Consider the following 18,148-nt stretch of genomic DNA (forward strand, 5'->3'; position numbering starts at 1 on the left):
TATATTTACACACAAAAATATGTTTAATTGTTCATTTTGTTTTCCTTTAAAGTTTACACAATTGTTCTGTGGCAAAAAAGAGAAAGATGCAGGAACAGAAAATTGGAGCATCGGTAAACAAAAGAAAATCCCTGTTGATGAAACCTCGTCACTACACTCCTAGCAAAGACGGTGAAGAAGAAAACAAAGAGGGTAAAGACTCTGTTGAGATCCTAACACGAATAGAGGAAGTGGAAAACAACAGTCACTTGTTAGGTATTGCAACAAAAATATCTCATATTACATTGCAGTCCAAGAACTATTTTCAAATAAGTTATTCAAGTCTAAATAAGCTAATCAATGAATAATCTAACAATATCCTAATGATGTATTTACTTTTTAATGGTGTTTTTCAGTAGTGTAATTAAAAAAAGACATTGCCTGGATTCTCTGCTGCCTGCCGCTGGTAATGGGTTTCCGAATGCGGCGGAGAATCGGGTGTCAGGTAAAAAGTGGCTTGGCACCTCCAGCCCCATGCTGACGGTGGATTCGGGGTTATCGCCCATGCACAAGCAGGAGGATGAAAGTCGGTCTTAATGACCCATTTTCATCCACATAGTGGACCATGCACCAAATTCTCTGGACCCTCGCGATTCTCCGGTCCTCTGCCCTGGGAATCATGTGGGCACTGATTGCAACAGGTATGGACAAATGTGGCCTTGACATGGTGGACGTCGCCATGGACGGACCAAGTAACCCCTTAAGGGAGTTGACCCAAATTACACTCGAGTGGCACCCTCCTCCACCCCCCCACAATGCCAGACAAGTCCACTCCACCCCCACCAGATCGCTCACCCACAGCTTCCCCCGAAGCCACCAATATAGAACCCCCCCCCCCAGAGACGCCCTAAATAAAGAGGACTCCCAGAGACCCCCTGAGTAAGGGGACCGCCCACAGAGATGCACTGAATAGAGGGGCCCTCCCGCAGGGACCCCCTGTACAGGGGGACCCCCACTGAGAGACCCCCTAATTGAACAACCCCCCTCACTGAGGGACCCCCTAACTAAAGGAAACCCCCACAGACCTCCCAGAAAAGAGACCTCTGTCTGGATTCTGGAGAATAGTCCAGACAGGGTCAGTGAAAAAAATTACTGTTGTAACATTCACCTGTTCATACACCTGTTAAGTCAGACAGAGGAAGCACCAGCACCACATGTCATTCCTGGAACGAGAAAAGCAGTGACCTGTGTTTAAACTCCTCAGATCATAGAGCTGCATTTCTGTTAGCGGATTGTGATTAATATCTTCCATGAACACAGGTGTACGCCTTGCTTCATTAATCTTCCTTAATGGATGAATGACTCTGATGTGCTGTAACCACAATGTTTACAAACATCAACCACTTTCAAGAGAGTTCAGTGCATTCAAATCATCCCCTCACATTTGAGTGATTGTGAAATGCTGAGCTGGAAATTCACAGCTCTGGGGGTTGCGGGTAAGGAGGTCCCTTTAGTTAGGCGGGCTCTGGGGAGGGCTCATATTCAGGGGGTCTCTGTGGGGCAGGTGGGTCGAATCACCCCCATACTTGGGGGAAGGGGGGACCCAAAATATCCAGGGTTGGGGACCTAATCCACGATGCTAGGGGGCTGCTTTGTGATTCGGGGTGGGGGACAGCTGCAGGACCTCGTAATCAGGCTGCCCGCTCAAAATGGCAGCCTGATAGCGGGATTCCCTTGGGGATCGCTCACAATTCTCGCCATGTATTGCTGAGGATTGGGAATCGCTTCCTGGAGTGCAAATCAGGAACAATTCAACTCCGGTGGGAGAACACGGGCAGGAACATTCCCCCACGCCGATTTCATAATCAGCGATCGGGTGGAGAATTCCTTTTTATGATGGAATCGTGCCTGTTTTCGCATGCTCCACCCATTCCCAAACCACGTCATCGCGGCACACACCGCACGGCATTGGGACAGCCTCAGGACGTTATCTAATGGCACACCCCCAGTGCTCTGCACCCCATGGTTCGAGATCCCGACCTCGTGGTTGACTCATGGTCTAAGTGGTCGGGAACCCGGCGTGGCGGCTGCGGACTGTGTCCAGCTCCACCAAAGTCAGGCGGGAGCCATGCTGCTGCCTGGGGGACTTCGACGAGGGCTGGGTGGACTGGTGGGAGGGGCTGTCCAGGAGGCACTACGAGCAGGTTGGATGCGTGCACGGCCGGTGCCATGCTGTACGGCGCAATCGCTGCAGGGTGTCGCCATGCACATGCGCGGCCATGTACCCGACAATTCTCTGCCCATTTATTTTATGGAGGCCGGGCGTTTTACATGGCGCGGCTGCTAGTCCCTCACTGTTCGGAGGATCGGTGCTGGGGCCGCGCCGATTATTTTTGATGTAAAATGCCATGAATCCACCGGACATAGCCTGAAAATCATAGAATCCAGCCCATAGTCTCCCGAATGGAGAATCTGGCCTATTGTCATGTAAAGATGCACTTTCACCAGTTCCAGTACTCTGTGGCTAATGGGGATACATCTGAGCTCTGTGTAACTTAGCAACAGTAGTAATTGTTGTTTTGTAGTGCTTTTACTGGGAAAAATTCTTCCTTTTGAAACGTTCAGACGTGGCCAATGTAATAGATAGAAAACCAATTCCATGAATCATGCACAATCAAATGCAATTCTGTTCTTTTTTCATTTTTATGTACCAAGTTACATTTGTACAGTATTTTCTAATTCCGTGTCAGAATTACAGCCACATTTTCACTTGCCTACTATTATTAAAATATTTATATTTTTTGATAATGAAAAATAATGGTTGTTTGCGAAATCTTCTAATTTGCATCACAACATGTAAAATGTGCGATTAGGTGCTATTAACCTGTAATCTACAATCACGGGCAGAAAATGATGAGCTATAAAAAATATCTTGCCCTCATCTTTATTAGCTATAATGCTAATTTGATATTAATTCGCTGAAATAATAATAGAGTCCTATAATTTTTTAGGACAGAAAGGAGTCATTTGGTTATTCATACCTGTGCCAAATTTCTGAAAGAGCTATCCACATAATTCAATTCGTTTGCCTTTTTCGATGTAGACTAAGTTAAAAATTTATATCTGACATTATGAAATCTGACATTCTGTTATCATTTTTTGTGACACTTGTGAAAGGAATATTTTTTCCATTATAAATTCCTATGTGCATTTAGAACAGAAACTGCCCATGTAGAGTTATAATGCTCTACTATACAGTCCCACTGTAATAACCAGCACAGGACATACCGTGTGAGGATGATTGTTTTCCCCATGCACCTTGAGGAGTACAAACTTCCCCGCTAGGGGCGGGGTAGCTTACCCTTGCTTGCATAAAAGGGCGGCTGGTCTGGAACAGACCAACAAGAGAAGAGTACCTGGTGAGGTTCCACTGGTACTCATGTATATCATTGTTGCAAAATAAATGTTATTTACTTTTGCTTACTTTGGACTCCCGGGCCTCATTCAACCCACCAAAGGAGATGCTAAAGTATCTAATTTCAACAGCTTCCAGCTGTCTATGGCAAAGCTCCTATCCTCTGCTTCTGAAATCGCTACAAATTTTGCTATTGGATTTTAGATAAGAGCAAATAAAAGTGTGATATGAATAAGGATAAACAGTATCATTTCAAAATGGGGACTGAATTATGCTTGCACATTCTGCTTCAAATGTCCCAAGTTCTCCAATTCCACTTCACCTGAAGACGAAACCAAGGCCCAGATTTGGCTGAAAATCATAAGTCCTGCCCCCAAACATGACACTTCCCATTTTTGCTGCATGGCTGATTTCAGAACCATCCATTATCACAATAAGGTGTCTGCCATTTCACAGTTTGATTGACAGATACAAGTGGTTATAGATGCTTTGAAATTGGACTTTGAATTCCAATGCTTGTTATTATAATGAATTGTTCACTTTCATGGCATGTTTGTTATAAGGCATTATGCAGTTGAAAGAATGTAAATGTAGTAAATGGGTTTTTATGCTTGAGAGTGTTTTTCACCATAGTGAAGTCTGCAATAATCAGAACTTTGTTTTATCTAATCTCTGAGGTCTGCTCTGAGGGAAGAGGTTGACATGCAGGAAACAAGGACCATGGGGGTGAGGACAGGGGCATAGTTTAGCCTGATGGATGAGGGGGTCATGAGCCAGTGGGTACAGGGGCCTAAGTTGGCATAGTGGCTATAAAGATCCATACGGGTGGGGACAGGGCATGCGGTGGAATAGGTTGGCATGGAAAGTATGTGTGGGGGCTGGGGGTGGGGGAGGTGGTGAAGGCTGGAGGAATCTTTTATGTTTTATTCTTATTTTTGGAGTGCCAGAGCCCGAGGCAGGCTTTCCGTCCATCTTGCCATGGCATCCAGCAGCCTCCTCACCTCTTTGGAATCACTTGCCCTGACTTCTAATCTAAAATATAGATCTAAAATATCAGAGAGTAGTTTATTGTATTGAACAAAAGCTTCCTAACAATATGTTTGTTTTCTAGAAAACAGACTTCAGCAATCAGCACATGAAAATCTTCAAATGGACCTTCCAGAGAAAGATAATGATGATTTTAACAGCTACCAGGAGTTGGTAGCTAAATCACTTCAAGATCTGGGGAAAATTGCAGAAGATGCAGCAATACAGAGATCCACTGAAAGTAATTTAAATGACAGTGGGGTACAGTCTTTGGAGGGAGAAAGTGATGCAGATGAAAGTCACGCATCTATCATTTTCACGAAAGATAGGACACCTATATGTGAGAAAGAAGTGATGTTACATTATTCCTGTGGAGAAAATAATCAAATGCTTTCTGAAGATATCTATGATAACTGTGACCAGCCCCAGGATTTATCAAAACCTTCTAACATGAGCAAGCTCAAAACCTTTGCAGTCCAAAGTTATAACCTGGGTTGTAAACCTAGGGACAGTTTAGAAGCAAGAGGGAAGGAAATTGAGACAATAGAAGTTGTCCCACAAGAGACTGCCTACCAGAACATAGTTAGCAATATTGGAGAAGCACAGAACTCAAACCCAAACATTTCTATTGGTAAGATGGGGTCTCCAAAGACAGATGATGACTGCACTTCTCAGATATCTACAACCACAGAAGTTTCAGAAGTTTTTGACACAGCAAAGGGGAACCTTAGTCTTCTGGAACAGGCGATTGCTCTGCAGGCAGAGCAAGGATACATCATAAAGGGAACACACAAGGAAAATGAAAGGATCTTACTAGAGAAGCTAACTGCAGGAAACCAGCATTGCAAAATCATTGACATTGGCATAAGGAAGAATTACTCCAGCAGAGGTAAACTGCATCTTTTTCCTTTTGCAGGACCAATTTTCAATTTGCCCTTGAAAATAAATGTCTGCTGCTCTGGTCTGTTTTAACTGGCATGGCCATGACCTCTATTTCACTTGGCCACGGTCAGTACTGCTGTGTGATAGCATGTGCATGGGATTGGTCTTAATTTTCCCCTCAGACACAGATCTCTGATCCTGGGGCTAAGTGTTGACGCCATCGTAAACGTCGTCTCGTTTCTCGACGGCGTCAACATGGCCTCAGGATCAGCAATTCTAGCCCCTACAGGGGCCAGCACGGCACTGGAGCAGCCCACGTCGCTTCAGCTGCTGATCCCGGCAACAACTGGGCGCATGCGCAATGGGACCGGCGCCAACGTGCGCATGTGAAGTGGCTTCCTTCTCCCCGCCGGCCAGGACGCAACATGACGCAGGGCAAAAGGTGCCAGCGCAGAAGAAAGGAGGCCCCCAGCCCGAGAGGCCGGCCTGTCGATCGATGGGCCCTGATCGTGGGCCAAGCCACAATGGAGGCCCCCCTGGGGTCGAACCGCCTCTCTCCCCACGCCGAGATCCCGCCGGCTAAGAGCAGGTTAGAACGGCGCCGGCGGCACTCAGGTTTTTTGTTACGGCCGCTCGGCCCATCCCGGGCGGAGAATCGCTGTGGAGGCCCCATAGAGCAGGCCCCGGCCGGCGCCAATGGCGCCAATTCTCTGCTCTGTGGAGAATCGCGTCCCGGCATCGGGGCGGCGTGGCGTGATTCGCGCCGGTCGCAGCGATTCCCCGGCCCGGCCCCAGGCTGAGAGAATCCCGCCCAGAGTGCTTCACTGCCATGTAGTGTTCCATTTAGTAGCAAGCAATTGATGCAACTTACTCAGTCATATCAGGTGAATTTCAATGTCAGTCATGAGTATGATTCAACTCTACAGGGTGGTAACCTAGCCACCCACTCCATGAACTGTCATACAGAGATGAGGGGATGAATTTCTGTGGGGGTTCTCTCAATCGTCCGTTGTTCTTTCACCAGAAGAATCTTCTAATACCCATAAAATGACATAAATGTGAGTGCAGTTTCTCAAGGTTTGTACAACTCTTCTTCCAAAGTTAGGGCAGACAAATAGGAAAATCCTACAAAAATACATCCCCTTGATGTTTTTGTGCACATTCTTATTGTCAATCATCATTAATATCAGTCACTTGGTGACACAGAGTTTGAATATTGCCAAAAAGAGAGGCCAGAATTTAACACTGTGTTCCCCCTCACGTTGGGTTCTGAGGTGGGGCAGGAGCATAAAATTGCATGGAAGAGATTTACTCCGGGATCCTCCCCACCCAATCTCAGATGCAGTTTTACAGTGGGGCAGGTAGGATCTCGGGGGTGGGGGGGTCCATGCCCCTATTAAGGCCACTTGATGACTTTTTCCCACCCAACATCAATTATTAGGCTGGCAGGCGGATGTTGGAGCAGACAGAAAAGGTCTTCTCCCTGCACACCCTCCCCCCCACTTACCTCCCCTAATACCGAGATTGTCGTCGTCGTCCCCCCCCCCCCGTCCGTCCCCCCCGTCCCCCCCGCCAAGGATCTACCCTACTGCCCCTGGGACCTCTGGCACTTAGCTGAAGTGCGGTCTCGTGACTTGGGCTCGGGCATGGATCTGCAGTATGTTTTCCGGCCACTACAGCGTTGTGCCGAGAGGGACCACTTGAGAGCTGTTGGCCAGCAGCTCTCCAAGGTGGAACTTGCATCAAAGGGCAGATGGAAGTTCTGCCTGCTGCCAATCAATACTCAATTGAGTGTAAAGTGTCAGTGGGCCTGTCAGAGTTGGCTAGGATGTGTTCAGACCAGAGACATTTTGCTAAGCTTTTCTTCTTGTAGTCATCAGGACAATCACAAGAATACCAAATTTCAAATGACCACAACAATTTATACTATCAGAAAATAGGGTGTTGAAAGGTTGACAAGTCGACTCTGATTGTCCAAGGCATTGCAATGGAGAAAGCACAGGGAACAATAGGCTCTCCAAGCCCTGTTGTAGTTCAGAAAAGATGCAAGGCTTGAACATATTCCTTTTGATTGCCAAATACAGGACTCCACAGATGAATGTATGTCACTTCGTGATTATCTTAAATTGTTTGTTAGTATAGCTTTTAGCACACTCAGAATTGCAAATGCTGTCTGAATTATGGAATGATATCTAACAGGAGCTTTTTGTTTTGGGTTCTGCAACAGGGGCTGGTTGCTTAACTGTCTGTATGCTGCTTATTGTGAGCAACTGAAGGAACATGCTGTTTGATTCGATCAGCCAATCACTGCGATGCCCATATACCTGGCATTGCACTGGCAGTGAAATTCATATGCCACATTGCTCAATTGTATGCTGGACAGAACATTATTTTGGATTGACAGCAGCATCCTGGTAGTGGAAAATACCACTCTCTCCTCCTGTAGTGTAAATTGTTCTGATTGTTTGAAATTTGGCATTCTTATGTTTGTCCTTATGAGTGCAGGATGAAAAGTTCTCGCAATATATTGCTCTTTTCAACAATATTCAATTGGTTCCATCACAGTTGCACATGTTTCATTCCTACTGGCAGTTACTGCATCATTTATTCAGGACCATTCAGTCATTTCCTTCACTCATTGAAAAGAAAAACCACGTCCTTCACTAGACAGGGAATTATATAGAATTTACAGCATTGAAACAGAACATTCAGTCCAATTGGTTTAAAATGGTGGTATGGTGGTTGCGTTTTACCCAAGTCTTAATCTAAATTTATCCTTTTTCACTTACTCGCTTATCCAGCTTTCTCTTAAATGCATGTTTAGATACCCCTGCACTTAGTAGAGTTCAAATGCAAAACTCAGTGGAATACCGATGGAACCCACGCATAAGACGGGACGAAGTCTTACAACACCAGGTTAAAGTCCAACAGGTTTGTTTCGATGTCACTAGCTTTCAGAGCGCTGCTCCTTCCTCAGGCTCCTTCCTTCACCTGCACAACAGCTGCTAGGGTGCCAGACTGGCAGTTACAAGATGCCCAGGTGCCAGTTGGGAGTGCCAGGGTGCTACCTTGCCCTGACCCCCGACCACCGAGGATCTCCAGTGGCCTGGAAACCCCGAGGTGCCGTTATGCCTGGTTCTCGTTGTGTGAACTAGTACCAAATGGTGCCCTGGTGAAGTCTCCCAGGCGTGGTCGGTGAGTCCTGGGCTAATTTAAATATTCAGAGATGGATCTTACCCAGCGAAGGTGAGACTCCGATTGTGCCTGGTGGAGCGAGTTGGGTGACTTATATGAGGTTTCGCACACGGCACAGACCCCGATTTGGAGCTCACGCGTGATTCATCTGTTGCACCCGGCTCTGAGCCCAGCACAACAGCTGAATTGAGCCCAGAGTAAAACATGGATAGCTAGAGTTTCTGTGGGGATTTGCTTGACGCCAACGCAAAACATAAGAATACTCTAGAGAAATGGAAAAATCTACTGCAGAATATGTAATGAATAGAGACAAGCAGCGGAATTCTCCGTTCGGGAAACTAAGTGCTGATGCTGAGACTGAATCGCGAGTGTTGTACGTGGACAAAAGCGGTGCCAGTCCCGGAATGATTCAGGTTCCGTTAATGGACTAACATCGGCATCACATAGAGCTTACCAATCCATGCCGACCCTCATCCCAGCCAAGATGATGGTGCAGGTTGCTCTGGAGCTCTCCCTCAAAAACATCAGGGATCTGCGAACACAGATGTTGCAATCACGGACGTACCCAGGAAACTGGCACACACCTTCATGATGCGCCTGGCGTGAAGGCGTGATCACAAACGATCTGGACATCAAGGGAGTGGTATCCCGTACAGTTTAAAAATGGAGCCCCATGCCACCATGGGGAATGCAGAGCCACGTGGGTGCAGTCAATGACACCCTGCACCTGCAGTATGCCTGCTACGTGGGTGAAGCCCATGGCCCAGCCACCTGGTCCCGTTCTAATTTAAAAAAAAATTTAGAGTACCCAATTATTTTTTTTCAATTAAGGGCCAATTTAGCGTGGCCAATCCACCTAACCTGCACATCTTTGGGTGTTGGGTGAAACCCATATAGACACAGGGAGAATGTGCAAACTCCACACGTGCAGTGAACCAGGGCTGGGATTCAAACCCGGGTACTCAGCGCCGTAGGTTGCAGTGCTAACGATTGTGCCACATGCCATCCTGTCATGTTCTAAGTTGATGTGCGCAAATAGTGCATCTGTGACCTCCCTTATGAACTTGTGCACTGTTGACTGGGAAAGGGCATAGGTCCTGAAATGAGCCACTGGCATAGAAGTTCACAGCAGGGCCACAGGCAATGGGTGACATCCCAGCCCAGGTGGTGCCAACTCTTGCATCAGCTGGCACAGTGGTCCATCATCTCCCGGGACAGGACAGTCTTCTCCGACATTGGACCTCTGACATCTGGAGCTAGGAAGTTCTATGTCAGAACATTCGTGGCTGGTTGGTGTCTCCTCCCAGGCTCCGGCATCTATTTCCCTGAAGATTAATGTGTCCTGCCACCCCATCTTCTTTACGGCCGCTGGTCCTGGCTGCGTGCAGAGGGACATCAATGTCTGCTGGTCGACCGCAAACAAAAGAATTGACAGCTAGACTGATAGACTGACACCATGCTTCTCCAGAATCATAATCTGACAGGGAGAGAACATCAAAGTGTGCAACCCCAACCCCCCTCTCCCCCCACCATGGGTGAGGAGTGAGGGAAGTTGAGTGCATTCAATGGACCTGCATTATAACTCAGGGGGAAACAAGTCGCTGCCATCCGTCATCTCTTGAACGGGGTGACTGAAGAATGAATTCACCATAACACCTTGCATTGGGGGCCACATCTGTGTTACCTCTCTGTTATGTAGATGTGAATATGAGCCTTGGAGTTCAATGCTTGTGGGCTCGGCTTCCAACTATTTTGATCAATATAAATAACCAAGTAAACTAAATCAAATAAATTAAGGGTCAAATTAATCAGACAGTCCCTTAACGGTAAACTGCCTTAAACAAAAAGTGATTCACAAATTAAACTTAAAAATATCAAACCAAAATGTGATTAAAGGGGTCAATAAGGCATCCCAACCCCTGCGACACCCAAGAGGTACCAAAGATCTCCAGGGAGGCAGTGGATATTGCATGCTCCCACTCCAGTGACACCTGGTCGCGAATGTAGCCGTGGTAGAGGGCCTGACAGTGGGTGGGACACCCCCCTCGATCGCCTGCTCAAAAGCAGGTTCAAAAGGGTTAGAAATTGGGTGCCAATCAATGGCACACTCAAGCATTGCAATGCTGACTAACTTGGCACAATTGACTGATTAAGGATAGATCAGGGATGTGATCAGGCAACTGGTTTCCCCTTCTTGAAGATGAGGCACGCTCGATGCATGTGAAGACTGAAATTAGAATGTCAATTTCATCCTTGGAGGACACTCAATTCCCCCAGCTCTCAAGGGCTGTGGATTGAACAAGCCTTCCAACTTGAACAGTCAGCCACCCTTACTCTACTCCCTTACAGCCTGGCTTTCATAACCAGTGGCCTTGAACTTCCAGACATCTGGGGCGGGATTCTTCGACCCCCCGCCGGGTCGGAAAACCGCCGGGGGGTCGGCGTGAATCCCGCCCCTGCCGGCTGCCGGATTCTCCGACGCCGGGGTTTTGGCGGGGGCGGGAATCGCGCCGCGTGATTCGGGGGCCATTGACAGCAGCCCCCCGGTGATTTTCCGGCCTGCGATGGGCCGAGTGGCCACCCGTTTTCGGCCGGTCCCGCCAGCGTAAATCACAACAGGTCCTTACCGGAGGGACCTGGCTTCACGGGCGGCCTGTAGAGTCCTCGGGGGGGGGGGGGGGGGGGGGGGGGGGGGGCGCGGGGGGATCAGGCCCGGGGGGATGCCCCCACGGTGGCCTGGCCCGCGATCGGGGCCCACCGATCCGTGAGCAGGGCTGTGCCGTGGGGGCACTCTTTCCCTCCGCAACGGCCGCTGTCAACCTCCGCCATGGCCGATGCGGAGAAGAACCCCCCTGCGCATGCGCTAGGATGACGCCAGCACACGCTGGCACTCCCCCGCATGCGCCAACTTGTGCCGTCCAGTGGAGGCCCTTTGCCGCCGGCTGCCGTGGCACCAAACATTCCGGCGCCGGCCTAGCCCCTGAAGGTGCGGAGGTGCCGGAGTGGTTCATGCCACACCTCGGTGCCGAAGTGGCCTGCCCCGCCGGTTCACGGAGAATCCCGCCCCTCATTCCCTCGGGCTTCACAGTGCAGCCTGAGTGTGGGGGTTCATTCTCAGTTGTCCTCCCCTCTGTTGAGAGTCTGCATAGAACATGGAGCATACAGTGCAGAAGGAGGTCATTCGGCCCATCAAGTCTGCACCGACCCACTTAAGCCCTCACTTCCACCCTATCTCCATAACCCAATAACCTCTCCTAACCCTATTGGACACTGAGGGCAATTTAGCATGGCCAATCCACCTAACCTGCACGTCTTTGGACTGTCGGAGGAAACCGGAGCATCCGGAGCAAACCCATGCAGACACTGGGAGAACGTGCAGACTCCGCACAGACAGTGACCCAGCGGGGAATCGGACCTAGAACCCTGGCGCTGTAAAGCCACAGTGCTACCCATTGTGCTACCGTGCTACCTCAACCTCATGCAGACCTCATGAGGTTGGAAAACATCCCTTGTCAGAGTGCCCCACTCTGCCCATGCCGCCTGACATCACCCATGAACTTCACAGTCACACCCCAGAGCTGACCCTATGGATTAACCTGCACCCAACCACTTTTCAGCTACACTCTGGAAGAGCAATCCCTCAATGGTGATATTGCCAAAAGCCCAGCAAGGAGGTCACCGGAAGGCTACCTACATACCAGCCATCAGACCCCCTTAACCCGAGATGGTTCCAGCCTGAAGGGCCGCTAAGGCCAGCAATCGACCCCATCCCACAAGATGCTGATACTAAACCACCCCCTCCAGTCCTGGGGTCAACTTATCTAGGTCTCTCGTGTCATCTCCGCTGCCCGCTCTGTGACTGGCCCCCTGAAGGGTGAGCTATACACTCACCTCCGATATCCCATTTGGAGGTGAGGTCACCAGGTTCTTGTTCTTATACAGTTGTCTTAAATCATGCTGGAGTGGCCACACTGGCAACCAATGAATATTCAAGTCCCAGCGGGAGGGCTTGCTAATATATTATGTATTTGTTGTGAGACCTTGGGCTAGTGCGCAGTCAATTCAACTTCTACTTGACCCCGAATCACAACACAATTGAATTAACCAATAAATACCCGAAGTCTTTGGCCATTGGCTGCTCAATAATTACAGTCACCAGGTTTGAAAATTTAAACACAATAACTTTTTATTTTTAACAAGATCTATAATGACATATGCAGCAAATACAACTGGTTCAGAAATACAGCAACTCACAGCCTTTCTGGAGAGAGAGAGAAAAAGAGCATATCCTCCCGCTGAGTGTCCAGGATTCAAACTAAATTCCTTGGGTCTCTGAAAATCATTCCACTCGAGTTGGTTCCAGTCACTGCCTGTTACTGGGCAGAATGTGGCCTTCTGACCATTCCATTGGCCACCAACCAATCAATCGAACAGAGTCCCACTCCATCTCTCGGATGCCAAAAAGTCTGGGTCTTGCTGTCCAAAGATAGCAGCACCAAATGTTGTAACTTCTTGAATTCCGCATTCTCTCTGCTGCTTGACTTAAAGGCATTAAGCATCCATGGATCAAAATGATGTCAGCAAAAATAAAGAAAGGGGGGAAAAGGGAAACATCAGGAAGGACCCTTACATATTTAAATGAGGTTCCAGGCCTTCCATCCGAGATTCTTGTTTTGCCACTGGCAAGGGGACTAGAAAATCAGACAATGTAATCTCACGGGTGAGAATTGTGTTTCCCGATTCTCTCAGTATTTTCCATCTGCCTTACCGTTCTCAGTGAAGGCTAATGTAGGTTCAAAATTCCATCCAGAGGGTTGAAATCTGAGTTTTGCGGCAATCACATTTGTTTTTGAGTCCAGCACTAAGTGATGATGGAGAACTGGACGCAAATTATCTCTAGTGTTTCTTCTATTTCTCTCTCTCAGGGCTACAAAAACATGTCGGTCCATGTGTTTTCCCCTTTGTTAATGCCACTTCAACGGGTGTCCAATCGCACTTGGAGTGATTGATCCATCAATCTTTTGTCTCTCCGTTACTGAAGTAGCTTCTATCCATTTTGTTATTCCCAAAATGGTGCACATTGAAATCAGCACAATACAGAAGGGGAATGAATGGTGGATGCAAACCAGCATCATGTCATTCTACCATGGAGCAGATTGAAGCTTCAACATCCTGCATCAATGTATTATCATGGGACTGAACCCAAAAGCTGTATTGACTTGTATAGACTCCTGTACAATAAAACAAGTAAATGGTTCCCTGCAAAATGTTTATCTACAGTTTTTTGAAGTTACTTTCAGTTATTTAACATCTGACTTTTCATAGTGGTGGACGAGAAACTTATTAAATATGCTTACATTTTGAGATAAAACCCATTACTAGCTGTAATAAAACTTGGATCTGGTTGTCACTTAAATATAACAAGGAATATTTCTTATTGGAAAAAAAAAAACCAATTATCTTCTGATGTGGTTGTTCATGACTGATTTTATGTTTGTGATTATGCAATTGATATGAGCAGAAACTTGAACCATAAAGTAAATTCGGAACATTAGCTCAATTTTAACTTCAGTTTATTGCTCAACACAGCCAAAGCAAAAACACAATCACATAATGTTTAATTAAGGGATCTTTACTGACACTTGGCTTTATCCTGATACTTGCATGGTTTGACTGTTTAATATTCCCATTCTTCAAAGCAACAGTTACACGTTCAGGATTATTGATATATAAAGGGGCTGACCAGATGGGTGGATTTCTGCTAGTTTGTCACTGCTAATGCTCTGCTGATTTTTACAGATTCTATTAGATCTGACAAAAAAGAATCGAAGTGTCCAACTCCAGGCTGTGATGGCAGTGGTCATATTACTGGGCTATATCCTCACCACCGGAGTTTTTCAGGCTGTCCTCACAAAATGAGAGTGCCACCAGACAGTGAGTAGACAGCAGTGCAAAATACTTTTCAACTTCAAACCAAACTTTACACCCACATGCAATATATATAATTCACTGTTGCATGCAGTTGGTTTATTAGGAACATTTAAAATCTCTGTAGCTATAATGGAAAAAAAGCGTATGCACAATATTTGAATTAAAGGAATGAAGGCGTCTCAATCTGAGTACTGGCTACAGATTAGTTGAACATATGGGGTTTAAACAGACCAAATGTTCTGCTTGGCAAATCTAGTGCATTGATATGATTATAGCTCATGGCTTCACCCTGTTACTTAATGATTCCAAAGTCAGCACATGGGTTAAAAAAAAAAGAGGAAAGCAGAGTTCTTCAATCTGTAATGCGCCTCCTGGCTTAGAACTGAATGATAGCTCATTTCATAGGCTCAGTAGACAATGTCAGTCACTCCCTAAAGTTATGTGAAACAGTGAATTAGCTATTTGATTAGTTTTAAGCTGTTTAAATTGTTTACATATGTTTATAATTATGAAGAGAGTGTAAAGTCTGTATCAAATGTTATTGTGGCAAATTAAGGACAGCAAAAAATAGTTGTTTGGTAATACAGAACTTAAGTACTGCTGCAAAAAGGCACATGTTGTCAAAGCTTTACATCTTGCACGTATCATGACATTCGCAAGAATACCAGATGTGTAGGGAACAACAATTTATATATCATGAGAAGAGTGCTGATTGGTTGGCAAGTGGGCTCTGATTAGTAGAGGCATTGCCATGGAGAATGCACCAGTTAACTGATGACTGACAATTGGTGTCAGAGCACTGCCCAGGCATGTCCCCCTCCCCCTGGGGGCTATACTTAGCTTTGCGCCCCCAAGCGGGTTCCCCCCAACAGCTTCCATTTCTCAATAGCTGTAGTCCTTCGGCGAATAGGGAATTCCTTACCTGGGGGGACCATATGGCGGGAAAGGCGTTAAAAACATTTAAATTTATTTAACCTTGTGTCACCGGCAAGGGGTGAGGAAATCAGAAAATGAAATCTCGCCAGCGCGAATCTCGCTTTCCGATTCTCGCAAGATTTTGCATCCATGACGAACCCGGGTGCAAATATGACTGAAATAAATATTTTTTTTAAACTTCTATCTATAATTTATTTCCAATTAAGGGGTAATTTAGCGTGACCAATCCACTTACCTTGCACATCTTTGGGTTGTGTGGGTGAGACCCATGCAGACATGGGGAGAATGTGCAAACTCCACATGGACAGTGACCCGGGCCGGGATAAACTCTGGTCCTCAGCTACGTGAGGCACCAGTGCTAACCGCTGGGTCACCGGGCTGTCCTATGAACGTCTATCTAAAACTGATGGATTTTCACTTCCAAAATTTCGGAACACTGAATCCAATTGTAGCATTGCGCTATAAGAGATCATCTAAACTAGCGCAGGCCTAGGAACCTGGGGCTTTCTCGTCTGTATGACTCAGCTCTTCATAGGCCAAACTCACTGAGTCATCATTGCCATTTTTATTATAAATTAATGTAATTTTTCCTCAAGACTTCTGTTCCATCTTTTCTGACTATTTTTCTCTTAAAATAAATGTTAAATATTTCAGTACATTGGCAAGCTTGTTCAAAAATACTTCAATGATTGATTTTCCAGCTAATCAAAAGCCCAGATGTTTTCAAACACAAAGGAGCATATTTTCCTCTAACACCCACAAGGTTAAATATATTTCACTTGTTGGTTGGTAACTGACAGATAATAGGCCTGCAGGCTGGTGAACAGGGGCGGGATTCTCCGACCCACTGCCGGGTCGGAGAATCGCCGGGGGCTGGCGTGAATCCCGCCCCCACCGGTTGCCAAATTCTCCGGCACCAGATATTGGCGGGGGCAGGAATCGCGGCGCGCCAGTTGGCGCCCCCCCCCCCCCCCCCCCCCGGCGATTCCCCGGCCCGCGATGGGCCGAAGTCCCGCCGCTGTCAACCCACGCCAGCCGGGTGGGTTGTCCCGCATCATCCCAATTCGGGGCATATACGTTAACCAACACGACCTCCATTCCCTCCAGTCTGCCACTCACCATCACATATCTGCCTCCGCTGTCTGCTACAATGTTCCTAGCTTCGAATGACACCCATTTCCCCACCAGTATGGCCACCCCTCTGTTCTTTGCATCCAACCCTGAGTGGAACACCTGTCCCACCCATCCTTTCCTTAACCTAACTTGGTCCGCCACCTTCAGGTGCGTCTCCTGAAGCATGGCCACGTCTGCCCTCAGTCCTTTCAAGTGCGCGAAAACTCGGGCCCTTTTAATCGGCCCATTTAGGCCTCTCACGTTCCACGTGATCAGCCGAACAGGGGGGCTGCCTGCCCCCCTCCCCTGTCGACTAGCCATCACCCTCTCTAGGCCAGTCCCACGTCCCGGTTCCGCGCACCCACCCGTTCCCCAGGCGGCGCATTCCCGCCCCGACCACCCTTTCTTTTACCAGTTCCTCTTCGATCTCTGCAGCAGCAACCCAGTTAACCCCCCCCCCCCGCTAGATCCCCATCTAGCATGATTGCTCCCCCCATATTGCTTCCGAAAGTCAGCTGACTTCAACTGACCCCGGCTTCTCCCGCTCTCTCCTTGACCCCCCCGTGTGGGGAACTCCCATCTACCTTGCGCCTATCTTCCCGCCATCATCTTTCTGGCGCGGGAACAAGAACAATAAGCCCCGTGTTCTCTATAGCTGTCCCGCCCCTTGTGGCGCAGCTCCCTCTGCCGCCCCTCTCCCATTCCCCATCCCCCGCCTATGTCTCTTCTTCCCCCGCACCGGCGCCCACATTTCTTAGTGTCCGCCCCCTCCCCAATTTACATCTCTATATACATCAGCATTGTCATTTCCCCTCTAACATCAGTCCCTCAGTTCTGATCCAGTTTCTCGTTTTTAATGAAGGTCCATGCTTCTTCCGCCGTTTCGAAGTAGTGATGCCTCTCCTGGTGTGTGACCCACAGTCGCGCCGGCTGCAACAGCCCGAACTTCACCTTCTTCTTGTGTAGCACCTCCTCGATTAAAACTCGCCCTCCTTCTCGCCACCTCCGCACTCCAATCCTGGTACACCCGTACCACCGCATTCTCCCATCTACTACTTCGTACCTTTTTGGCCCATCTCAGAACCACCTCTCTGTCACTGAAGCGATGAAATCGCACGATCGTCGCCCTAGGTGGTTCTCCCGCCTTTGGTCTCCTCGCAGGGACCCGATGGGCCCCTTCCACTTCCAAGGGGCCCGAGGGGGCCTCAGCTCCCATTAGCGAGCGTAGCATCGTGCTCACGTAAGCCCCGCCGTCCGCTCCTTGCACTCCCTCGGGGAGACCCAGGATCCGAAGGTTCTTTCTCCGTGATCTGTTTTCTAGGACTTCAATCCTTTCAATGCACTTTTTGTGGAGCGCCTCGTGCGTCTGCGTTTTGACCGCCAGGCCCAGGATCTCGTCCTCGTTGTCCGTCACCTTCTGCTCCACCACGCGGAGCTCCATCTCCTGGGTCTTTTGTGCCTCCTTAAGCCCCTCAATTGCTTGTAGCATCGGGGCCATCACCTCCTTCTTAAGCAGCTCCACACACCGTCTCAAAAATTCGTCTTGGTCCGGCCCTCATGTCGCCTGGGCTCTCTCCGCCGCCATCTTGCTCCTTTTTCCTTCTGCCTCTGGCCTCGAGGATTCTTCGCGAACTGGCCGCCGCCGCCGATATTTTTCTTTTTCGTTGGGGG

The 18,148-nt window shown here is 48.1% G+C and overlaps 1 protein-coding gene and 1 long non-coding RNA gene across 6 annotated transcripts in view; one reads left to right on the top strand and one right to left on the bottom strand.

Annotated features, from left to right (window-relative positions):
* The window catches only part of st18 (ST18 C2H2C-type zinc finger transcription factor), a 575,669-nt gene that overhangs the window by 414,394 nt on the left and 143,127 nt on the right, over positions 1–18,148 (top strand). For all 5 annotated transcript variants that reach the window (XM_072467783.1, XM_072467784.1, XM_072467782.1 and 2 more), the window contains 3 exons: positions 53–255; positions 4,506–5,309; positions 14,297–14,431. In XM_072467783.1, the coding sequence (XP_072323884.1) occupies positions 53–255; positions 4,506–5,309; positions 14,297–14,431 (1,142 nt within the window). The remainder of the gene's footprint in view (positions 1–52; positions 256–4,505; positions 5,310–14,296; positions 14,432–18,148) is intronic.
* LOC140385537 (uncharacterized) overlaps positions 1–18,148 on the bottom strand; it is a 248,878-nt gene that overhangs the window by 149,613 nt on the left and 81,117 nt on the right. The gene's annotated exons all lie outside the window — the stretch shown is intronic.

Source organism: Scyliorhinus torazame, chromosome 11, assembly GCF_047496885.1.
Source record: "Scyliorhinus torazame isolate Kashiwa2021f chromosome 11, sScyTor2.1, whole genome shotgun sequence".
Lineage (NCBI taxonomy): Eukaryota > Metazoa > Chordata > Chondrichthyes > Carcharhiniformes > Scyliorhinidae > Scyliorhinus > Scyliorhinus torazame.